The sequence below is a fragment of the Eubalaena glacialis genome, chromosome X (assembly GCF_028564815.1).
Source record: "Eubalaena glacialis isolate mEubGla1 chromosome X, mEubGla1.1.hap2.+ XY, whole genome shotgun sequence".
Lineage (NCBI taxonomy): Eukaryota > Metazoa > Chordata > Mammalia > Artiodactyla > Balaenidae > Eubalaena > Eubalaena glacialis.
Window position 1 is genome coordinate 133,651,660 of NC_083736.1, and position 24,970 is coordinate 133,676,629.

The 24,970-nt window shown below is 51.9% G+C and overlaps 1 protein-coding gene across 1 annotated transcript; it reads right to left on the reverse strand.

Annotated features, from left to right (window-relative positions):
* Window positions 1-708: 708 nt before the first annotated feature.
* Window positions 709-23,840, reverse strand: IDS (iduronate 2-sulfatase). The gene is made up of 9 exons (XM_061178570.1): window positions 23,600-23,840; window positions 23,062-23,198; window positions 22,290-22,467; window positions 19,517-19,605; window positions 17,643-17,843; window positions 15,968-16,138; window positions 10,492-10,618; window positions 8,554-8,727; window positions 709-5,467 (listed from the first exon to the last, which is right to left on the reverse strand). The coding sequence occupies exons 1-9, from the start codon at window positions 23,694-23,696 to the stop codon at window positions 4,995-4,997; spliced, it is 1,647 nt and encodes a 548-aa protein (XP_061034553.1). The 5' UTR covers window positions 23,697-23,840; the 3' UTR covers window positions 709-4,994.
* Window positions 23,841-24,970: the final 1,130 nt, after the last annotated feature.

Sequence of the window (24,970 nt, forward strand, 5' to 3'; positions counted from 1 at the left end):
AAGCCAGACACAAAATGCAAATAAGTGTGTGATTTCACTTATATGAGGTTTGTAAAGTAGTCAAGTTCAGAGAGACAGAAAGTAGAATGGTGGCTACCAGGGGCTGGGAGAGAGGAAGAATGGGGAGTGACTGTTGGATGGGGACAGAGTTTTGGTTTTGCAAGAGGAAGAGTTCTGAGGATGGATGCTGGCAACGGCGGCATAACACTGTGATGTGACCGTGCTTAACGCCACAGAACTGTACACGTAATAACGTGTGAGATGGTAAATTTGATGTTATGTGTATTTTACCACAATTTTTTTAAAATGCGTACAAAAATTTGAGAATTTCGGTCAAAAAAAAAGATTAACGTAGGAATGGTGGTGCAGTCATGACAACTGCTAACCAAGAACTGTCAACAACATGAAAAAGCAGGCTAACGTTACTTTAGACCAAAACAGCTGGACACGGGATTCTACGTGGTGGATGTGAGCTATGTCAAGGTGAACGTGTCCATATCTGTGCACATGGACGTGGGCAGGAGAAAGAGCAGAAAGCGATGTCCCCACGGCAGCGGTGGCCACGTTCTGGAGGCGCACTTCTGTTCATCCTCACCACTTCCTGCATCTTCCAAATTTTACAAGATGAGTATATACTATTCTGATAATGGGGTGGAGAGACAGGGTAAATTAAGTATAAAAACCAACCACAAGAAAAGCTAAGGAATATGAATATTTATTAAATCTCTAGATTGGCAGGGGTCTCCATGTTTACTAGGAAAAGACAGGAAAAAAATCACGTAGGAAAAGCGCAATTTGTTTGATTACTTATAAAAGCGAAACCTAAAATTTAAAGGCAAATTCACACAACTAGAAATACAAATGCCCAACAATCGTACAGAGAGAACAGTGATCAAGGTCATTAATAAGCAAAGAATTCAAAGCTCACACAGGATGCCACCTTCACCTACTATTCTGGGGGTTAGGGTTTTTGTTTGTTTTTAAGGTTTGTATAATCTGTACGCTTGTTTGCTTTATTTTCAGTTTTACTACCTTAAGGAAGCAGGAGAGTGGGGCAAGGACTGAAATCGAGATGCTTTTGGTAATTTGGCACTGAGAGCCCGTCCTATGGGAGTAATGTGAAGTACACAAAATCATTTTATTCACAAAGTTGCTCATCACAACATTATTTACAATACTGCAAATTTGGAAATTGACTAAATTCCCAATAACTGAAAGAAGGTTAAGTAAATGATGATGAAATTACACAATAAAATATACTACCACCAGTACAAAGTATCTTTGCAAAAACCTGTAATAACCACATGTAACAGTGAAAAAATAGGAATAGAAAATTGCACGATACAGCACACGGTAGGATCGTAACAGTGTAAAAAATTTACACCCCCAAAAAGACAAGATATTAAGTGACTCTCTTGGTGTAAAATACTGACGCATTTTCTTACCTTTTACTACATTTGTATTTTCCAATTTTTCTAAAATTAACACGTTAATTCTACAATCAGAAAAAAATACTTTTAAAGTAAGGTGCCCACAAGATTCCTCAGCGATGTTCGTTTCATCCCATGATGCAATCTAGAGAGTTCAAACCCCTCAGCCTCTCGGAAGTGGGGGCATGGGAGCGGGCAGTGCAGAGTGATCATGGATGGATGGATGGATGGATGGATGGATGGATGGATGGATGGATGGATGGATGGGTGGGTGGTGAAGGGAGGAGGGGACAACCTAAGGGTGGGCAGGGAGGCAGGGATCGGCAAGGGACAGTCAGGGACCAGCGTGCAAACTGGTCAGCCGAGGAAAGGGGCTTTGTGGAGTCAGGGAAGACTCTGACTGCTCAGCGGAGGTCTGTGTAGACCCAGTAGTAGGCACTAACGGTGTTCTTAAAGGGCAGGACCAAAGAAGGATTTCAGGAAGACACATGGATTCTTTGGGAGCAGGGGAGGAAAGAGGAGGGGGAGGTAAACTACATGGGAAGGAGGTGCGAAGGGCTAGGATGATGGCGGTGGGAGTGGAGGGGAAGAGACCGATTGCCAGAGGGAACTCCCTGCACTAAGCTTAAACCAAACGTATGTGGCTCACTACCGGACAAGTCTTCGTGGGCAAACAGAGTAGAGAATCAGCCCATAGGCGGAACCTGCCAACAGCCGGGTGGATCAGCCCAGAGTTAATCTAGGGCAGCTCCATTCAGTCCACTTTCTGGCACAACGGAAAGGTTGTAGATCGGTGCTGTCCGATACGGTAGCCACGATGCACACTGGCTCTTGAGCACATGAAATATCGCAAGCGTGACAGAGATTCTGCTTTTGAAATGTTTATTTCATTTTAATTAATTGAAATTTAAATAGTCACATGTGCGTAGTGGCTACTGGTCAGCACATGCCTAGGGGCAGTGGTTCTCAAGTGCGCTCTTTGGAGGAGCAGTGTGATGTGTCCGAAGTGCAGCCTCTCAGGCCCCAGCCCAGACACCCTGAAGCAGAAGCTCTGCAGGCAGGACCCAGCAGCAGCCCTTGGGGTGCTCCTGCTGCACCCTCGTGTTTCTGAGCCACTGAATTAGGGCCACTCAAAATTTCTGAGATCACTGGTCCGGGTTTCAACTAAACTGCATAAAAGAACCCCCGGCTCAAGTCTACAAAGAGTGACACGAGAACCATTAATAAAACGTGTCCAGCTCAGCAGGATCAGAGAAAAGTTACGTGATGCAACGAAGATGTGGTTTCTCAAAGCCGAGTCAAGATAAGGAATGTGGTTGGCTTTGAAGTGTGAAAACCAGAGAGCAGCCGCTCATCCCAATGAACGCTGCAGACGTGCACAAGTGGCTCTAAATTGGGTTCAGTGTCAAAAACACAAAAAGCGACCGTCGCCCGTGAGATGATTTAGAAGAGCACGCCCCTGAACGTGAAATGCAGCCGCGCTTCTAAAAGGAGAGATTCGTAATGGGAGGCCAAGAAAAGCTAAAACCTAAGGAGAGAGGAAGCATTCTGAGGCTACGCCCTCGCGGAGAAAAGAGGACACAGAAGCACTTCCAGCAGAGCCAGATCTACACGCGAAACACCCCAAAGCAGACCCAGCCCCGGCTGTGGCTTCGGTCACGTGGGTGAGTGACGGCCAGAATGCATGTCACTTTGCTCTCTTTGGCACGGTTCAAATTACACCTTGAGCAAGAGTAGAATTTGGAGATTCTTGATACTAAAACTGTGCTTCAAGAAATAAAGAGAGAAAAGAATGATGAAGTGTACATATAATAGTCAACCAGGAATGCAAAATAAAAGCCTGGGTGAAAACTTCTCGTTGTAACCGTGCAGTAGGAGATGAAGCTAAATACGCTGAAAATACATCATGAGGAATTTGACTGGATTGTAAAATTCTTAGTGGAAGTGATGTAAGTGATAAAGAGGATAGGATGAAGAAGGAGAAAGAAAAGGCTGAAGGAAACCCTCTACAAAGCTGAGGCTTCCCAGAAGAGACTCGAGCTTCGGGATCAGGAGAGAGGAATAGGGCCCTCCACTCCTCAAGCAGATATCGTTGCCAGAACACTAAGTCACTTAATCGCTTAGAAGATTGTTGTGTTACCATATATGCCTCCACTGTAGGCTAATTAGTAAAAAAAAATAAATAAATCTGTATTTGAAATTTTACTGATTTGAATTTTACTGATTATCTTGCCTTTTTGTTTACAATTTAACACAGTGCAGTAACTTAATTTGCCGTACTTTGTTTCACAAATATTTAAACACCAAAGCAGCACTTGTAAACAAAGAATTACTAAAAGTTACTTTGATACAGGACTACATTAGATGTTTATTAAGAGAGTGCTTGACTCTTCTGGTGACTACTGATAATTAATCAACTTCAGCGTGTTGTGAATATGACCTGTGAATATCCCATCATTTTTAAGATGACGTAGGCTAAGCTTATTACTACCACCTGCCTTTCTGGTTACTTTCCTATTTAGGGAATATAGAACCACATTCTGGGGGATCAGAAATCACCTAATATTATATTAATGAAAAGTTTTCACAGTTCTCAAAATAATTTAGAATTTAATAAAATTAATGTTGTCTTTAATCAGCACTTAAAAAGTAGACTATTTCCTGTCTCCTGGATAAATGGATGTTTGCAACCAACCATCTCTAGAGAACGAGAACACTAATGGTTTTGAATGACTCAATTCATGGATAGTTATGCCTTTAACTATTTTCCACTGTGAATAAAGATGCCTTTTAATAGATGCCTTTGGGTTCAAAGGTCATATTACTTGCTAACAAATTATTGTTTGGGCCAGAAAGTCTCTGAAAAATTTTAACTGAATTTCTCATACATCTCACGCCTCTAGTTTAGTGAGCATTATTTATTATTTGATGTAGAAATTCCATATTAATCACTTCATGCATATTTTATTTTTGGATTAGAAAATTTGCGATCTTAGAAAAACTGAAGCTAGACTTTAAGGCACTGGCATCTAGCATTATTATTTAACTTTACATTTTAAAAAGAAACCTAGATTATATGTTGATATAATATTTTGAATATATTGGGCTAAATAAGATATATTATTAAATTATAAACAAAAGAACTAGGAACTTTGTGTCAAACCTAATTTGACACGTGGTTGCTTTTTGAAATGCACTAAATTTCACAAATACTTAAAGTATTTCTTGAGTACAGTGTTATGTTCAGTTATTATGGTCTTGATAGCTAAAGTTACGACAATTTTAGTTTGCTCACTCTGTACTTATTCATTCAACAAATAAGCTATGCCTGTTCCAAAAAAGAAGGAAAGAAGAGGTTCAGCCCAGTCCAATTACCAATTATAAAGACAAATCAAAAGTTTCGGCTGTTACGTATTCTTAGGCCAAATTGTTGATGCATGTTTTGACTGCCTACCCCTGGAGTTGCTTCCAATATTACGGGTAATCACGAAATAACCAGTCTAATTCCTTCTCTCACCAGCTGGACGGGAGCGCGTTATATATGCCCTGTGCGGTTGGCAAAACTCAAGGCGTCAGTGATCGGGGAAGGGCTCCACCTTGGGAGTCATTATACATATTGTGATCCTGCCAAGGGTCAGAAGCTACAAAATACAGTTCCCCTGCATGGACGTCTGAAAAGTTAGCCAGAAATTCCCGGGGATTGAAGCCAACCCACACAGTATACCTATAGTCTACTGTGCGTATGGAATAGCCCATGACCTTTATATCTTTTAAACTCGGCTTGTCAGAATTCCACTGAGGAGAGTCTGCAGGCCGGGGGTACTGGCTATAGGCCACCAACTCACGGGGATTACCATGGATGTATGGATCTTCTTCCGAGTCACGGACCTGAAAATGCTTCAGAAGGTTCCGGCCTTCTCGGCACAGCTCCACGTGAAACGAGGGGATGGGGCAGCGAGGAGGGACGCGCAGCCCTGCAAGTCCCGCGAGCGTGGGGAAGAGAGAGAGCAGTTCCACGAGGTCCCCGGCTTGCCGGCCTGAAAGAGGAAGCAGCCCGGCGGAGGGGGTTACAGCGCAGAAGCCCGCTGCAGCCAGGCTGCACGAGCAGAGCGCGCGCCCAGGCCCTACATGCCGACTTCTGTTCTTTTACAGCATTTATTCTTAGCCCGAGAGTTTTAGGAACAAAGCCGACTCGGCACCTCACCCGATAGCAGGGCAGAATGAAGGTGCCCTCAGCCTGTTGGCACTTTTAAACACGATTTGAATTTAGGACCCACCAGTGTTTAAGTGATTCAGGCAAGGGTCATCGGTGGAGGCCCAGACCGCTGGGGAGAAGTCTGTTGAGGACAGGCTATTCCGAGCCTCATAGCATCACCCCTGCGGATCACTCCTTTTTGGAAGTCTGCACTTGATCCATCGCCCTTTTATTGTTGTAAAATACACACGACATAAAGTTTATCACCTTCACCATTTTTTAGTGTCCGGGTCGGTGGCATTAAGTACAGCCCCACCATCCATCACAGAACCCTCTTCACCTTGCACAACTCCCCGTTGCCACCCCCCAGCTCCTGGCACCCACCCTGCTACTTTCTGTCTCTATGTGTTGACTACTCTAGGCACCTCACAGAAGTGGAATCACAAGAGTATGTGTCCTTTTGTGCCTGGCTTCTTTCACTTAGCATCATGTCTTCAGAGAGTCCACCCATGTCGTAGCACGTGTCAGAGTTTCCTTCCCTTTAAGGCTGAATGATATCCCATTGTATGGGCGTGCCACGTTTTGCTTATTCATTCATCTGTCAACAGACACTCAGGTTGCTCCCACCTTTTGGCTATTAATTAACGCTATGAACATTCTTCTACACGTTTTTCTTTGAATGCCTGTTTTCAATTCTGTGGGCTATATACCTAGGAGTGGAACTGCCGAGCCACACGACCATTCCATGTTTAACCTTTTGAGGAACCACCAAACTCTTTTCCACAGCGACTGTACCATTTTACATTCCCACCGGCAATGTCTGAGGGCTCCAATTTCTCCACACCCTTGCCAGTACTGTTGTTTGCTGTTTGTTTTGGTAACAGCCGTTCTAATGGGTGTGAAATGGTATCTCATTATGGGTGATTTATCTTTAAAGTCTAAATCCTACACTTTATATTGACTCCTGTTAAAATTTATTGTGACCTTGGGCCATCATTCTAGCCTTTCTGGATCTTTAAGCGCTTGCTCTGTACGGCTCAATTTTATTTCTGACGCATTTGGTTTGTAAGTAAAATAAAAAGAAAAAAGGTGAAGAAAGCTTTTTTAAAAGATACCTTTACAAGGGCAAGACCTGGCTGACACAACCGCCTTAACCAGGCCGTCAAGCTTGGCATCGTTAATAATGGCACAGGCCGCCATGAAGTGCCCCCAATGGGATACGGCTGGAGCCACAACCGCACATGTGTGCACGCGTCCGAAGTGTTTACCCTGCATCTAGTCCCGAGGAAGCAATCAGACAAATCCAGGCCGTGGGTCGTTGTGCAAGACAGCCGCCCCGGACGCTTGAAAGAGACGAGGTCAGGGAGATGTGGGGTCCCAGAGGACGACAGGCCTTGTCGGCCACTGTAAGGACGTTTTACTCAGACTTGACACAGGAGTGTAGGAGCCCCAGAGCAGGGCTGTGACACCACCTGACTTGGGTTTTATCAGGCTCACTGCGGCTGTTAAAATCAGGATCACTGAGGAAAAACTCCAGGGATCAAGGTCACAAGCAAGGAGAGTTTAGCAAGAGATGGTGGCAGTGTGGTCCACGGTGGTGACAGCCGGGTGTGGGGGAAGTGGTGTGGACATATTCTGAATGGAGAGTGACAGGCTTGCTGACACACCACGAATCGCGTACAGACTATGACAGAAAGACGGGCCGATGGCCCCGTGGTTTTGTGGCCTGGGCGACTACTGCCATTTCCTGAGACGGGGAAGAGCGTCAAAAGAAAGGCTTAAGGTCAAAGTCAAATGTTCAGCTTTGGGCACGTTAGACTGGCCAACTGGGACAGGCTGTTGGAAATCCAAGTCCAAAGATCAGGGAAGACATACAGGCTAGAGATAAAATTTGGAAATAAGCAGGATGACAGTGCAGTTACATCAATTTACAACCTGAACACCTCCCAACTGAAGTTTCAAAAAGGATTCTCAACCTGTCAGAAGATTTCTCCCAGCAAATAAAGGGCTATAATCATGCCCTGAAACTGTTTAACATTTTTATCAATGACATGAAAGAAGACAGTGCATGCAGCACACAGAAATCAAATGTGTGGAAAATAAAATTGGGCCATAGAAAACAAACTCGGGAAGATCCAGAAAGGCCAGAATGATGGGCCAGAACCAAGAAAAATTTAAACAAGAATCAATAGAAAGTGCAGGATTTAGACGTTAACAAGATGGATTAAATGCAGAAGTCCCGAAAGGGGGCAACCTGGTTTAGTAGAGTTCACAGCAAAAGCACTCCAAAAAGAGCAAATGCCACCTGAAGTACACGACTCATCTCTGCGCTGAGCAGATCGAGTCAGGAGACAACCCACAGAGAACCCACAGGCCGGCCCCCGTGGCAGCGATGGCCATCTTGTCCAGCTGATGTTTCCGGAAGTGCTTTCTCAAACTGGAGCTTTTTGGAAGACAAAGACCAGGATAACCAGGGGCCTGACGCTACCTGGAGAGGACCAGCTTGGGAGGACTGGGACACGGAGGTCAAAGTAAACTTGCCCTTCCCTCCTGGGGCCGGCAAAAGCAGAAGCACTGACTTGACAGAGCCGGCGCTTCAGCAGATGGAGATGCTGCCGAGCCGGCAAATGTCTCCCGCACAGAGGCCTGAGTCCCGGCCAGAAGTGAGCAGGTAACGGAGTTCTGCTCACCGGTAAGCAGGCAGCCCCCGCCCCAGAGGAGTCGGCTAGCCCCTCCTCTGCGCTCAGAGCACACTGCCGTCACCTCTACGACAGCCCTCCCCATCCTGGGGGTGCCAGCTGCTCCTCCGTCCCTCCGCCTCTCCAAGCCCCTGTGGACAGGGGCCATACTCGTTAGCTCTGGGCCTGCCACTCCCCTTCCGCGCGCAGGAAGGCCAGATCAAGCAGCATCACTCCTGAATGTTCATACCTGGCTCCACTGATTCTGAGATGGAATCAAAAGGGTCGATGTATGGGAAAAGCTTGTCGCCTGCCGCCGGAAGCGGAGCCGTCCTTCCCGGAACATAGAACACCAGGGGCACGCGAGTAGTGACGTCAAAATTGCTGTATTTGGCCCATTCTCCGTGTTCGCCTAGAGCCCACCCTGGTTCATAAAAAGCACACAGAATGACAGAAAAAGAATCATCACCTCGTGGCTTGCTCATTTCAGTTAGACACCATTTCATTCTCTGTTGTTAAAGCCAGCGGAAGCAAAACCTGATCGTCTAGAGGGCGCGTACCACCAGAACAGGAGCTGTGAAACTGTGGCACAATCGCTCAACTTTTAAAAATAGTATCTTTTTCAATTTTTAAGACATACCACAGACCAAGAAAATGTAACTTCTGATTCCAGATCCTTAACCTTGATTAAAAACCACCCCCAACCCTCATTTAAAGCAAAAGATAGCTTGAATACCCCAAGATGGAACTTTCCAATCACTTCATGTTTGAGTGCCCTTTTTGATATTAAAAATATAAAAGAGATTGTATGTTGAGTATTTCGTATTAAAAAATAACCCAAACTACAAAAAGCTGCTGTGCATGGGTTCAAGAAGGCTTCTGTGGTTCGGATGTAGGCAGTCCCAGGAGGGCCCTTTGAGAAGGGCCATTTGTAATCAGCTACAGCTGCCTCCGAGCCAAAGCGAGCTTCGAGTGACCCTGCCTTCACGGGGGTGCAGTGGACTGTGGAAGCACTGGTGGAGAAAACTGGGCGCTGAGAATAAGGTCCGGAAGGGGATGGTAGACCATTAGGCAAACGGTGAAAAATTACACCTCCACACTTAACAAAACAATACGGGTCTTTACAAGGTGCAAGGTAGGCCTGTGAGAAATGACACGGAGAAGTGTCTATGACATTAAGTGGAAAAAACAAGCCAGGGAACAAAACAGGACACAAGCACAATCAATCCTGCCACGTTGCACGATGACACGTTATGCACGTGCACACTTGTGACATATAGCCCCATGTATATGCACGACTGAAGGCAGGCGGATGGACCCCGGATCTGTCAGCACCAGTTAGCTCTGGGCAGGTGGGATAAAGGGCAGGGTGCTCTGGCCCTACATCATGTGCTCTGTACACTTCTTTCTTGTTACAGTGAGCACATGCTATGATCTAACATTGTCCCACTTCATATTCGACGATATTAAAGAACTGTTTTCCTGTTTCTAGGTAGGATGACGGTAGTGTGGTTAAACTTCAAAAGAGCCAAATTTATTAGAAATACTGTTCAGAAAACTGAACCACCTGAGACTGGCTTCAGAACAGTTTGGGGGTGAGGGAGGACAACTGGGGCCCACTGGCCCCAAACACATCCTGGCAAAAATTAAAAAGAATTTTTTTAAAAAGATGTTTCCACTTTTGGAAGAAGTGAGAAACTGCCTTAGAAGAGACACAGAGTTGTGAACCCCAGGCTCCTGGCAGAGAGGACAGCGGGGCTGGGGGTGGAAGGGGTAAGTCGGGTCTGAGGGCCTTGTTGGGCTCTGCCAGGACTGTTCTGGATCTTCGTAAGAGAAACTAAAAGTCCTCCAACCCTTTAGGTTAGAAATGGGTTAAAGGGGCTCCCCACACAAATGGATGGCTCCCGCTGAGCTCACCAAGAAACAACAGTTACTACAAGGTCCCCCCACCCACCCAGCTCCACCGCCCAAGCCCCCAAGATGCTTCTTTGACCCAAAAGAGGGCCCGCTTCCATGGAGAGAAGTCCCAGGGCTAACAAGGTGGCCGTAAAAGCACCCAAGACTCCAGATTCAGGGCACTGCTGATTCACAAAAGAGAATACACACCTATTTCAGGCAGTCTAGGAAAGTTTTCACAGAAAAGGTCAGATGCTTTGAGCGACTCACCCGGGCGTTTCAAAACGCTTACCGTGATCCGAGGTAAGCGCCACAATCGTGCTGCTCGCCAGCTGAAGATCGTCCAGAGCACTCAAAAGGTGGCCAACCTGCGTATCCAAATACGAAACACAGGCAAAGTAGCTCTGGCGGATTTTCCGCTGCAATTTAAAGAAGAAGAATAATAATGAGAGTGACTGCAAGTTAAAGTGCATGGCACACCCAGCCACAGTGCTCACCTGAGCACCCCTCCCGAGCCCCAGCCCTCGGGTGCCCTTGATGACCTTCTTAGCCAAAACGGAACACTCGTTCCCCTGCCATCTCACCCCCGCCCCTTGTACAGCCACAGCGAAACCCGCACGTCCACAAGGAGGATTCTTCGCTAAGCAAATCAGTTTTCACTTTAGGGCACAGATCACAGCACATGGATGTGCCACTTACTATTCCTTTCTGTCTCCTTCACATACTCTTGCGGGTCCCAGGAGACAACCATGTACACAGAAACTGACCCCTCAGCCTTCCAAAGTCTGCGGAGGGTCACACCAAAGATACCATATAGCTGTATTCATTTCCTGGGCCGCTCTAACAAAGTATGACAGACTTGGTGGCTTAAAACAACAGAGACAGATCGCCTCCCAGTTCTGGAAGCCAGAAGTCTGAGCTCAAGGTGTCGGCAGAGCCTCTCTGAAGGCTCCAGGGGAGGAACGTTCTAGCTTCTGGTGGTGGCCACAATCCTTGGCGCTTCTTCTCATAAGGACCCCAGCCATACTGGGTCAGGGCCCACCCCACGGCAACATGAGCTCATCCTGACCAGTCACACCTGCAATGACCTTATTTCCAAACAAGGCCACATTCTGAGGCCCTGGGGGTCAGGACTTCCACGGATCTTTCTGAGGGACGCAACTCAACTCTAACAACGGCCGTGAGTGGGCCTCTCCCCTGAGCTCTTCGTAACCCAGCAGATGGCAGCCGCTTCCCTCACAGCCTGTGGCTGGCACGCGCGCCTCCTTCCCAACAAACTGCCCGCAGGCAGGAGAACGGTGGCGGAGGAGGGAGAGCAGCACACCCTCCACGGACCCTCAACCCCAGAGCGGCTTCCGGAGCAGACAGGCTCCGCGCAAGAGCCACAGCCTCTGCTGGGCTGACTCTTCCCCCGCCTTGTTCACAAATCTTAAAGAAAAAGATGAGTCCCCTACCCCTGCCACAGGGGAGAAGCGAGGGAGCTGCTGGGCGATCAGACCAGCCCCAGCGTCCGTGTGTCCCAGCCAGTCCTGTCAGCCGGACCCGGGGCGAGAATAGTCATGAGACTCGCCCCCCCTCCCCAGGTGGTGAAGACAATGGCTATCCACCTAACCTTCTAGAAGGATTATGCTGAACCCTGGCTACTTCTACCTTCTGGTAGATAAAAGTCTCCAGTCTGTAACTTGGGGAACTTCGGTCCTCCTGGGGACCAAAGACACCTGTCAGGATGGCTGTGTACTAGTCAAGGGTACGCCTTCCTTCCTTTGCGGGCCCCTGGAGACAAGAGAAGCAGCAGATGTGGTTGTCAACCTCACTGAGCCACCCGTCCAGTGAGGACAGGCATGGAGACAAGAAAAGGCGCGTTACTGGCGGGGCCCAGGGACGACCCTGGAGAATGAGCCCTCGAGTCGGCCTGGGGAAATCGGGGGAGGCTTCACAGAGGAGTTAGCATTTGAGGAGAGGAGCTGGCAGTCAGACAAGCGGGGGTCGGATGCCCTAAGCAGGGGCTGCAGAGCGTGGAACAGTGTGGAGTCACCGCAGGCCAGGGCGCATTTGGGGCCAGCAAGCTGGCCAGTGTGGCTGGAGAGTCACATGGGAGGGCCGGGGAGCAGGACAGGACGCTGAAAAGGCAGGTCACGGCCAGATGATACGGACCCAGAGGGTCCATCCAAGGAGTGGAGGTCTCGGGTTGGAGGCCAACGAAGGCACCGAGGTCACCCCAGGAGAGGAAGTGACACAATCTGGGCTGCAGGTGAATGAGGGTCCCCCACCGAGAGCCCGGAGCAGATGCCAGGGGCTTGAGGAGAACCAGCACTAGATCAGCGCTGCGTGCACGGGGCAGGCTCCACGGTCGCTCGTTGAAGCGACAAACCAAGACCAGACCACTGCGGTGGTCCACAAAGTCGTGCCGAAGGAGCAAGAGGAATTTAGGGAGATGGGGTAAGAGCGGGGGAGGGGAAGGAGTAAACAGGGAAAGGAGCTGAGGACTCCAAGGGGAACTCCAGGCTTCTCGTTAGGCTGGCAGCATGATTCAGTGGCACGGAGGGGGCGGGCGGCACAGGAGGAGGAGGAGGAGGAGGAGGAAAGGGAGAGCAGGAATGGCGGTGCAGCCACACGGGGCCTCTAGCAAGCAGTGGACAGACACGTCTGGAATCAGGAGCGTGGGGCTGGAGAGGTGGTTCCAGGGCTCATCCACAGCAGGCTCGGCGGGCAGGGCTGGGGACGAAGAGCATAAACAACACAGTGGGGGGGGGCCCGGGCTTGACCCCGGAGAGCAGCACCTCCTAAGCGGCAGACACAGAACGAGGGGCCTGCCCTGGGGACTGCAGTGGAGGGGGCCCAGGAGGCTTGGCAACGAAGCCCAGGAAGCAGACATTTCCAGAAGGCGTAGCTCTCTCAACAGTGAGAGAGCAGCAGGGATTCAGGGAAGGTCAGGACCCACGAGGATGGATTTTATTTGCCAGCAAGATCAGGGCTGACCCAGATGAGAGAACGCTTAGTGGGATGGGGAGGCAGAAGGCCGCACAGAGGTGGACGAAGAATGAAAGGACAGCGAGGCCACAGACGCAGCCAGAACAGACCACGTCGCACTCATTCTCCCCTGGAGGGCGGGCGAAGGAGCAGGAAGGGGAAGAAACAGGCAGGGGGCAGGGACGCGGTACTTCTGAAGATGGGATGGATGGCAGCAGATGTAGAGGCTGGACGGAAGTTGGGAGGAGACGGCAAGGAGGGGGAACGGGGTAGGGAGGGGCCGAGTCCCTGCAGCTCTTCTTCTGAGACCAGGGAGAAGGCCGCAAGCTCAGCACACAGGCACGCACAATTCTGGCTACAAGTGAGGGAGGTTATTTACAGCTCCCATTTACCAAGTACCTGCTGGGTGCCATCTGATCCTCCGAACCACCCCAGAAGGTGAGCATTACCACTTCCATCTTACACAGGAGGACTCTGAGGCTCCGAGAGGTTGATTAACTTGCCTAGAGACACACAGCTGGCAAGGGACACAGCCAGGATGTGTACCCACGTTCAGCCTGTGCCTTCCCCTTCCTCAGACTGGTAACCAGCCTCTGCCTCTGAAACAGGAAGTACAGTCATCTGCTGAGAGACGGGGCAGAAGGGCAGGGGGGCAGGGGGGAGGAGGGCGCGGGGGCAGAGGGACGTGAGGGGCTGGAGGGGAGTGGTGAGGGTTCAGAGCAGCTGCAGAGGGCAAGAGGGAGCCGAGCAGAGGACTGGGCATGCGAGCATGTCCCTGCCTCAGGACGCGGGCTTGAGAGCAGACGGGGTGGCCGGACTGTCCTGTGGTCAGGGTACTGCAATCAGGACGAGGATAAAGGGACGCGCGTGCTCAGGAGCTGGCAGGAAGAGTAAGTGACCGGCCACGGGGCCTCAGCTATCCAGGGAGGGAGCAAAGCCCAGAGGGGAGCTGGACACGGGGAGAGGCGGCCACACACCGGCGATCCCCGCGTGGCCCCAGGCTCACGCACGCGGCACTGAGTTAGAGGGCTGACGGCTGAAGGGGGCACGGAACCCAGAGGCTCAAGACCCAGAGCTGCAGGCAGATGATGAGCAGGGCCAAGTGCAAGGTGAATGTGGGGCGGGGATCAGCACACGAGTACACCAGGGAGGTCCTCTGGGTCACACTGTGAACCTGTGTGTCCAACTGGGCAGCTACACCGCCAGTGGGCGTGGTGAGAGGAGGGGCTGACACAATCACGGGGGGGGGGGAAGGCACCCTCGCCGTGCAGCCGACACTGTCCTAGACACCCCACACGTTCACCGTGGTCCCTGCTGAAAACCTCCAGAGCAGCTGTCATCGCGGAAAACCTTCCCCCATCTTGTGTCGATTTTGCAGATGAGGACACTGAGGCTCAGGGAGATAGGATGACTCGTCAGCAGCCATGCAGCTGGTGTGGGGTAACTGGAATTTGAACCTAGACTGGTCAGAGCCAACGAAACAAATGCGGGGGCTCTGGCATCACACCTCCCAGGGGGCGCTCCTCTGCAGTAACCGCGTGATCTGGGCAAGTCTCTGGTGTCCTTACCTGGACAACAGAGAGAGCAGGCCCCCCGCTAGGGTCCCACGGGGACCAAAGAGCACACACAGAGTTCTGAGCACCCTTCCTGGCGTGCAGTCCGAAATTTAAAGGGTCATCGGGAGTGACTGTCACTAACGCGATGTCCAGGCGCAGCCTCAGAGCTGCAACTCCAGCAAACCTCGCTCTCAGAACCCCTGTGGGGGGAAGTAGGAACCCAACAGATCGACGGGCCCGCTGCTTCTCAAACTCTCACCACTGCCACCCGAGACGCAGGGATGCGCAGCCCTCCTCGCCCAAACCCTTGCCGTCCGAACACAGGGGCCAGAGAGCAAGAGACACCTGGGCAGTCTGTCTGGTTTTGTTTTGTCTCGACCCGTACCCTACGGCAGCGGTTCTCAAACTTCTGCCCGCGTTAGAATCACCAGGTGTGTGTTTTTGGAAATGCAGGTTCTCAGGCCCCACTCCCAGCCTCCAACTCCCTGACTCTGAGTGGGACCAGGATGCCGTGCTTCTAACAAGCCCTCGTGGGGATTCTGATGCAGGCGGCCCAGGAAGCACTGTGAAAACGCTGTCCTCTTCCTTCCCCTGTAGACGGGCTGCTGGAGTGTTCACGTGCTAACAGAAAGGCAGGGCTGCGTGTGGAACATTCCGGAAAGAGTGTTGCTCAGCGTGCACTCTGCACACCAGGAGAGCGGGGCTGACAAGTCACCCCCACGTCGCGGCAAACGGACCCCAGACACCGCAGCTGGACGGCGCTGGCTGTGTTGGTGCCCCAGCTCCCTCTGCGCCAAGGCCCCGCTCACCAAGCCACCTCCTGAGAGTAACGGATGCCCGTGTTGGCTTTCCCACAGGGGACCTGCCAGAACCAGCAAACTGAGAGTTCTGGGTGGCACGGGAGTCGCCAACCACCCTACACCTGACAGACTGTCACCTGGATTCAACAGCATCTCCTATCAGTTAGTGAGGGTCACCCAGGGCTCCTCCCCATGCCGGGCCCACAGCCCGCGAGTCCCCAGATCTCCAGACGCCCCCTTCTTTGGAAGCGGAGATGCTGAAGGGGAGACTCTCTATCCACCCAGCACGTTCGCCCCAGCCCCGGTGCTCCACAGGCCGCCTCACACAGAGAAAGTTCTCAGCAAGACACAAGGGACGGAGCATGTCCACTGAGAAAAGCACCATCACTCGTGACATCATGCCGTAAGTGCCCAATACTTCCCCCAAATCCGTCCTTGATACCTGAAAGTCGGCGGGAATCGGGCCGTAGGGCACGCTGAGGTTTAAGGCTTGGACATCCTCCCGCCGCCTGATATCCATCCAGGGGTTGTAGGCCACAGGAGGGAGGCCGGCAGGGACCTGGGGATCAGGAGCCAGGGTGATGTTCTCCAAGGGATACAGCTTCTGAAATTCCTTGGGGGAAAAGCACACAAAGCCACCAGGCTGTCACTCTTCTGGCAAAGGCACAAGGCTGGGCCTCTACTGGTGTTTACGCTGCCTCTTCTCTAAGCCTGCGACGCGTTCACACAGGTATCTCCCCCACTTGCACGTCACTCTCACGAGATGCCAGTGGCAATGAAATCATTCGACTGGTTTCCTACAAACCGAGCAGCGACAGCTCTCTTCCCTCATAAAGACCGATGCCCTCCTCTTCCTGTCACCACCTCCCCTCCAACTAGAAAAGGTGTGCAGAGGTGTGGCCAGTTCCCCAAATCACCCTCACGCTCAGAAATTCACTGGGAGAGCACACAGGAGTCCGCACACAGCCCTACTCACGGCTGCAATTACTGCAGCGAAAGGATACCAGCCACAGTCAGCAAAGGGGACTGTCACAGGGGTATCTGGGGGAAACCAGGCACAGGCTGCCAGAGTCCTCCCCCGGTGAAATCACACAGGATGCGCGCAATTCCACCAGCAACAAGCTGTGTGACAGCATGTGTGCAACGCTGCTGCCAGGGAAGCAGAGGCTCGTGAAAGCCTCAGCACCCAGGATTTTTACTGGGGCTGGTCACGCAGGCACCCTCTGCCTGCACAGATCAAAATCCCAGACTCGAAGCAGGAAAGGAGGGGTTTCCGTGAACAGTTCAGGCTTAGGGAGCCACTTGGCAGTTCTGGGAATGGTGGGAACACTCCCGAGATCCAGGTTCCCAGAGGCCAGGCCAAGGGCCAACCTCACGAGCAGGCCTTTCAACGGATCACAGTCAGGCCTGCTAGGTTAACTCCTTCTGCACGAGAGACGGAAGTTGGCCTCACTCCATCAAGGGGGCTGACAGCTCCTGCTAGGAAGGCGAGATCCCCTGGGCCAATCAAAGCGCGACACTCACAGCATCAAAGAGCACATCTCTGGTCTCCACGCCCATCGCAAGTGACGGGCATGCTTTGCAAAGTCAAAAGGGTGGGCTGCTCAGGCCCGGGGAAAACGTGATAGGAAAAAACTGAAAAATATTCTGAAAAAGAAGAGACTACATACTCTAAATGATACACACGCAAGTGCAGGATTCGAGCCTCCAACAAGCCACGTGGTGCCCTGTGTTTCAGGGCTCAGGGGGAAAGGCAGTTACTGAAGAGGGCTTCACATCTCCTGGAATTGTGTACCAAGGACCGCCACTTACTGCAGACTTTGGTGGCCAGCTCTGCATCCCTTCTCCGTGATGACTCACTAGCCAACCCAACATTACTCACTGACTTCTAGGGAAAAACCCTCCAGTGGAGGAAGTAGAAGCCAAGCGTTTCTAACAAGATTCTTACGTGTCCTAAGTCTACGTCTTAGCCTTGACCTCTGAAACCCATCTTCATACCACTGAGCATACTAGTGCCATCAGGCGTCCCTGGTGACCAGGGACGGCAGGACGTGGCCACCTTCACCATGACACAGCTGTCACAGCTGTGCTGGATCAGCCCTCAGCCAGCTCTTCACCTTGGGGTATCTGAAGGGGATGTGCGGCTTATGATAGCCCACAGCCAGGAAGAAAGGACTGGCAGATGTTTTCATCTTTCCCAACAGCCGTATGGCTTGCTCGGTGCTCTGCTTGTCAGGCAGGGTGCCCTCGGGCACATCTGCCACATCCACAGGGCACAGCAGGTTGGCATGGAGTTCTCCGTCTGGTCCCCTACAGGTCTTTCAAAACAAAACATACAAAGTCAGCTTTTTAAATGCAAGAAACAGAAGTCATGAAAGTTCCACACAGTGGATTTAACCTTTATATTTCGAGCACATTAAGTATCAGTCATCCAGACTACACGGGCACATAGAAGTAGAAGTAAAACAGAAAAGTGTTTCTTCTTTTCCAGGCAGAGGCCAGAAATCCACCAGAACTTAGTTAGCTTCTTGTTGTTCATCCTCTGTCTTTAGGTCATAATTAATTAAAGGAAACCGAAGTAAACTAACGATCAAAAAAAAAAATCTGTCTCCAATTCAACAATTAAAAAACGTAGACAAAGGACTTGAATAGATATTTCCCCAAAGAAGATAAACAAATGGCCAATAAGCACATGTAAAGATACTTAACATCATTAGTCATTAGGGAAAGGAAAAAAAAATCTGTTTTCAATTTCAAAGACAGACTAAAGCTTATAAGTGACAGGGCCACAGTTCACTAGATGAAGTGACAGTTCATGGAGTTTCCAGATCCTCAGCTACACCGTGCACAGGATGGAACCTACCGCTTCATTTCCTAAAGTGGCCACGTCGGCCACAAGGCCAATTTCAGTTTTGACCATGACTTCTACCTCACAAATAGCCAGAGGCAGCGGCAGCTGCTGCCCCATCTCACCGAGGAGCATCCTTTCACAGGTCTGCCCTGTCCACACCGCACTGGGCAGGGCAGCCGCCATCTGCCTCCCAGTACCTGCTCACGTTCACATGGTCTGCAGCACCGCCAGGGATCTGGTGCAGTCAGACCCACCGTCTTGAGAATGATGTGGGAGATGGGGACAGGGACCTGGCATTTGTGAGGCTACTAAAAGTAGCAAGATGATTTCAGGGAATAGAAGGATTGAGATGGGGTCTTCTGATCTCATTCTCTTAATACTCAAGCCACAAGCCAAAGGCCAGAGCCCGCTGGCTTTCACTGTATTCTGAAATGAAAGTTGTCATGAATTTAGAAGACTCTTCTGCACCCCACCAACCTCCCCAAATCCACACCCTTCTCCATACGGTGGCTCTAAAATCCTCTGAGAAACATGTCATTTCTCCGTGCTCTAGCTGTTTTCCTGAATTTCTTAAATGTAAGTTTTCGTTGCATTTATACACTGGGGGCTCCTCTGAACCGAGATTAAGTTTCCTTATAGATTCCTTTTTTTCATAATGCTTTAAAATTTTAAAGCCCCTATCAAAGGTCTCAGCACCTGAACATATCCATTAGGCCCAAGACAGACAGACAGACAGATAGACAGAAAGCCTTTCTCCCAATCTGGGCTGAGGTGCTTAGACCACAGGTCTCTCTTCGTCCTTCCATGTCTCGGCATCTCCTATGACGAACCCTCTGCACAGAGCCTTATCCACAGTGAGCACGAAGGAGCCATTAAGTGAGTCTTGCACACTAGAGCATAAGCTTCTAGAGCAACGCATCCCCGCCAGCTTCTAACATGCAGCCACCTCTCCACTGGACCTAATGCTAAAGATCCCAACAGTCATCTCTGTCAGCTCATGACCACAAACCAAACCCACAAAGCCCACCACATAACCAGCTGGAAAGGACGCGCGTGCTGCACACACAATAGTTAACCTTAATTTGCTGGACAGGGAAGAAGAGGTTCCTCTTCAGAACAGTGCCCCTTGCACAGCCTTACCTTGGTGTTTTCATACTTTTCAGAGGAGGGATGATAAGGTGGAACAGACCAGCTATATGGAGAATCATCACTATGATTGGAAGATACTCCTTGAGGGGGAAAAAGAAGGAAAGTCATTAAATAAAGCATGGCGAGTCCTTCAGTGCCCTCCCCCACCAAAATGTACACTTTGCACACACGTGGGAAAGGGCCATCCCCTTCTTTTGGCCTCAGTTTCCTCATCTATAAAATCAGGAGCCTAGGCCAGATGATGAGAAGTCCCCACGAAAACCGACCCTCTGGGCTTCTATCTGAGTACTGAGCCCCTGACCCAGCCCCAAAGAGCCCTTGCTGGCACCTCTCCCCACCCTACAAAGGAGGCGGCAGAGGCAGGGGCACAACCAGGGCTGGCTGGGCAAGGGGAGGCTCTGCGAAGGGGGGTGCCTTGCCAGATGCCAACCAGACACGAGACGAGGGGGCCGGGGTTCGAACTGACACTGCCTTAGGATGCCAGGTTCAGTGCTCTTTCATGACGCAGAAACCCACCCCTAAGCTCGGTAGTTTACAGTATACCTGGGAAGACAAAATAACAACGTGCGACACCGAGGAAGGACTGCCAGCTGTCTGGAGAGGAGAAGTGCTGTGTGAGTGAGGGAGCCCCGGGCACAGAGGGGACGTGGGTCCGGGGAGGGCTGGCAGCGAGGGCTCTGGAGGGAGGGACCGCCTGTGCAGATGAGCCAGGAGGAGCTGAGAGGGTAGCGTGGGCAGCGCCACGGGAGAAGGGCGTCGCCAGCACGGGGACACACGGGGACTCCAATGGCGAGCACCTGGCGAGGCAGGACTGGAGGCGAAGGGGCAGCGGGCGGAGGGCTTCTCAACCCCGCGGGCACAGTGGAAGCGCAGAGCGGGCTGACAGACCTGGTCCAAACCCCTGCGCTGCCCCGCGTGCCCGTGCAATCTCGGGCACGCTCCGCGAGCCTCCGTTTCCTCCTCGGGAAATGACGCCGATGAGAAAACCCACCTTGCCTGCTGCTGGGGAGAGGATTACGGGAGCACTCGGCACAGGATCCAGCAGGCGCCCGGCACTCAATCAATGGTGGCTGCCGTCAGCCTCAAGGAGGCCCCTCCCCGACACAGCAGGGTCTTGAGAACAAAGACCCGCTTGAAAAATGTGTCTCCAGGAGGGCTGCAGGCAAAGTGTTTGCTCTCCGGCTAAGACAACCCCACAATCTAATTATCAGGGGTAAGGAGGCCAGGCGCCACCCCTCGGGCCTCGTCAGGCCTCCCTTCCTGAAGCACGATCTCCCCTCTGCTGTGTTTGCTCCTTTCGTCTCTCTCTCCAGCTGTCCTCAGGCCAGAGTGTCAAGATGTGAGCACGGACTGCAGAAAGTTCTACTTGCACTTGCTGGCGACCTTTCGGCCCCACAGCCTGACAGATCTGCCTTCCAAACTGGGCCCAACTTTGCGGCCCCTCGTGATAAGCGCTTCTCGGGACAGAGCTTGGGCTCTCAAGGCACCCCCCCCACGCTGCCCTGGGATGCTCCCCTGGGAAGGGAATCAAGGCAGCTGCCACTCTAGCTTCCCAGAGGAGGAATCGGAGGCTCGAAGAGGTTGAATGATTTGCCCCGGGTCCCATGCACACCTAAGAAGTGGCAGAACTGGGACTAGGTGCCACTGCCCATCAGCGGTTCACTCTGCCTCCAGAGGTGCTCATCCCGGCGGAATGCGGCACAGAGGAGACCTGAAAACAAGTGGGGCTAAACTACAGTACATGTCTCTGTTAGACCACTGTGCTGCCATTAAAAATGACGGCACGAAGAGTCACCATGCGGGAAAACGCTTATGTCTAAAACACTCACAATACAGCTGTGCATCACTGCTGGTATAGTGGTGAGCACAGCTGCCTTCCACAATATAAAGTTGCATATCCAGGAAAATCTCAAATCAGAAAAATAATATGCCCAGAACCAGGGGACATCACCACAATACAGCTCTCCTTAGTGGTGCAAATACAAGCAATTTACATTCTTTTTTTTTTTTTCTCTTTTCTGCCGCACTGCGCAGCTTGCGGGGTCTTAGTTCCCGACCAGGGATTTAACCCGGGCCCTCAGCCGTGAAAGCGCTGAGTCCTAACCACTGGACTGCCAGGGAATTCCCAATTTATATTCTTTAGTTTATACTTCCCTTTTTCTCCCCCAACTTTCTGTCAAATAATCATGCCTTACTTCAAATTAAAAACAAAAAAGTTTTAAACTCTCTGCTTCAGCATTCTCATTCTGGCATTAAAGAGAACCAGTTTAGCTGGCAGTGTTGAAGGTCAGGACTGGGTTGCCCCTGGCACCCTAGAGACCCTGGGTACCAGCTTACCCTCCTCTTTCTGACCTAATTCACAGACAGTGGGCAGGCAACCCCTGCCAAATTGCAGCCTCTTCACTGGGCAAGTCAGCAGAGCTGTCCTGGTCTCACTTCACTGCCAGGGACCCCGGGTTACAGGGGGTCAGGCGCAGAGCTGGACTCGCAGCCAACGCTCCCCCTCCCCCCCAGCCAGTGCCCTTCCTTCCCCCCACGCAGCCAAAGGAACCAAGCAGCACCATGACTGGTTTCCAAAAGGAAGAAAAAGCCCCTCTACCCTTTTTCACTTTTGGTGAGAACACAAAGCCAAGCTGAGAAGTAATATCCTGGACAAAGGTGGCAGTGACTAACAAGGTGTCCACCGAGCCCCAGCCCCAGGAGGGGACCCCAGTCCTCAGACACGAAGATGGAGAGAACCCAGACTCTGAGGAGCACGCAGTACCAGGATGAAAGACTTTTCCAACCGACATGGTCACGTAGCCATTCTCCTTGAAGTACTGGGGGATGGTGGAGAAGTTTCCAGAGTGTGCCCTCCAGTAGGAGTTGAAGTCATACAGGCGGGTAGTGTCTGGTCTCCTCCCGGTGAGCAAGGACACGCGGCTCGGGGCGCACACGGCTTGCTGGTAGGGGGCAGAAGCAGAGGGACACGTCCTCAGAGGAAAACAAAGTCTGGGAGCTAAAAGGTAACCAGGCAACCTCCCAGGTCCTCGGCTAACAGCTTGGCGGCTGAGTCATGCAGATCTCAAAGCCAACCAGCAGGAATTGGGCCTCACCCAGCCGCCAGCAAGAAGTCTTCCCCGAGAGAGGAAGGCCCCAGCCCCTCCATCCTGCAGATGACTGTGTCCTTCTGCATGATGGCGTCTCACGGGTGCCCGGAGCAAGCAAAGGTCTAGGGAGCGGCCCCATGAAGGGGCACAGGAAGGAGGGCCGCTGTGGCAGCATCCCCTCCTTCTCAGCACCAGGCAATCCCCAGTTGGGGGAAGAAAGGTGGGCAGGACCAGCCTGAACACAGTATACCAGGGTACACCCTCCACCCAAGGAGAAGCACCCCTGAAAGGCACAAGCTTCCTTGCCAGTGGACAACCAGGTTTTCTCAGCCGCCATTTTCCAAACTGTGCTCCCCTCTACTAAAGAGACGCCTGGCACAATGAGTACCATCCCCCAACCCTCAGTGCACGAGGCACACACCCACACCCAGAGGTGCCCAGACATACCTGGGCAAAGGCATTCTGGAAGAGGAGGCTGTGGGAGGCCAGCTGGTCCACGTTTGGGGACCTTATGAGCTTGTCCCCGTAACAACCCAGGGAGGGGCGTAGGTCATCCACGATGATTAGAAGGACATTCAGAGCATCTGCACAGGAAGGAGGGGCTTCAGTGAGATTACCTGCACTGACACCCAACCCCCACCCGGGGTAGGTGCTAGGGTACCCAGAGGTCCAAGGCTGGCCCCAGCACCTTGACAGCCCAGCCAGCTAAGCCAGGGAGGGTGGGAGTGGGTGCACAGAAGAAGCCCCAGTCCGGGGTGGGAGGGTTAGGCTTTGGCCATGGCCTCAAGCCTGGATGAGGGAGGGAGAGAAAAAAGAGGGAGGGAGGGAAGGACGGTGGGTGAGTGGGAGGGAGGGAGGGAGGGAGGGGAGGAAGGATCGATGGAAGAAGGAATGGTAGGAGGGAGGGAGCGAGGGAGTTAAGGATGGAGGTAGGCAGGGAAGTACGGAGGGAGCCCCGCAGTGTGGGCGAGGGCGCCGGAGGCACCTGTGGCCGAGTTGCCCGGCGCCGCGGATCCGACGGAGGCGCAGACGGAGCCCAGGACCAGGCCAAGCCAGAGCAGGCCCACGCCGGGCGGCAGCATTTTTGCCCCGGCGCCGCCGCTCCGGGGCGACGATGACAGGTTTCGGCAGGAGGGCAGGGCCGCCCCCGCCGCCTGTCTCGCGTCGTAAACCCGGGCAACCTGCCCGATGCGGCCGCAGCCGGCCGCAGAGGCCGGCGCCCCGGCCCCCCGAGCGCGAGTGCGCCTGCGCGAGATCCGGGCCACAGGGGGCGGAGCCGCGGCTCCAGCGCAGCGCCTGCCCCGCCCACCGGGCCGACTCACCGGTTGGGGACCTCCTGCCCCGTCGGGCAGGCACTTGGGGAGTCTTTCCAGGTGTCTCCAAAGATTTGCGTTGCAACCACTGTCCTCAACCAGCAGTTTCCCGCCACTTTGCCTTTGCTCGTGCTATGCGTTTCACCTGGAGGCCCTTCCCTTCCCTCTTCTCCCTATAAAAGTCATACTTTTCCTTGCAGACCAGCCCAAATGCCATTCTCCTTCTATGAGGCCCTTTGAGAACTCGCCTTCCTCCATCTAAAGGGACCCCTCTCCTATGCATTTGTTCAACAAATACTTATTAAGTACACCAGATATGTATACCGAGCACTGTTGGCGGCTTGGGAGTTCTAAGTCCCTTCCCTTGTGGAGCTTGTGGACGATAAATGACCAAATAAACATTGAATAGCAGTGGGCATGCGCGGTCTGGAAAAAAATAATATGGGGGTGTGGGTGGCACATGGGGTGTTTCATGTTATTTTCTATGGGGTGGCCAGGCAAAGCCTCACTGATAAAGTGATATGTGAACAAAAACTTGAAGGAGGTGAGAGAGCAGGCATTGTGGAGAGCATGCTTGGCAGTGTTAGCTGATGGCACAGAGGCTGGTGTGGCTGGTGGGGAAACAGGAGATGGGGAGCAGGTAGGAGATGGGAGGAGTGAGGGTCATAACTCTTCGGTGGCAAGAATCATTCACTGTGTGCCTGGGGCTGAGGGTTAGGAAGGACATCACAATCCTCTCTCTCTGTCTCTGACTCACTTCCACCTCCTAGTGAAATAACCTAACACAATGCCAGGCAGATTGGAGATCTTTTTTTGCATACAGGAATACATAAATATTAGTATAGTTATTGAGGGTTTCCTATACCCAGGCAACATGCTAATTTTCTCCTCACACCAACACTGTGAGCTAGATGCTACTATCATTCCCATTTTACAGATCCAGAAATTAAAACTCAAAGAGGCCAAATCACTTGACCTGGCACACAGCCAGGAAGTGGAGGTGCAGGGTGGCTTTCCGTGAGAGGGAACTGCCTCGGTTGGTA

Coding starts and splice junctions, on each gene's coding strand:
- IDS (XM_061178570.1), bottom strand. CDS start 23,696: ATGCTGCCGCCCGGCGTGGGCCTGCTCTGGCTTGGCCTGGTCCTGGGC. Junction 10,619..15,967: donor CGATTCCCGCCGACTTTCAG/GTATCAAGGACG, acceptor TTTAAATTGCAG/CGGAAAATCCGCCAGAGCTA. Junction 8,728..10,491: donor GGCGCTTACCTCGGATCACG/GTAAGCGTTTTG, acceptor TTTATGAACCAG/GGTGGGCTCTAGGCGAACAC.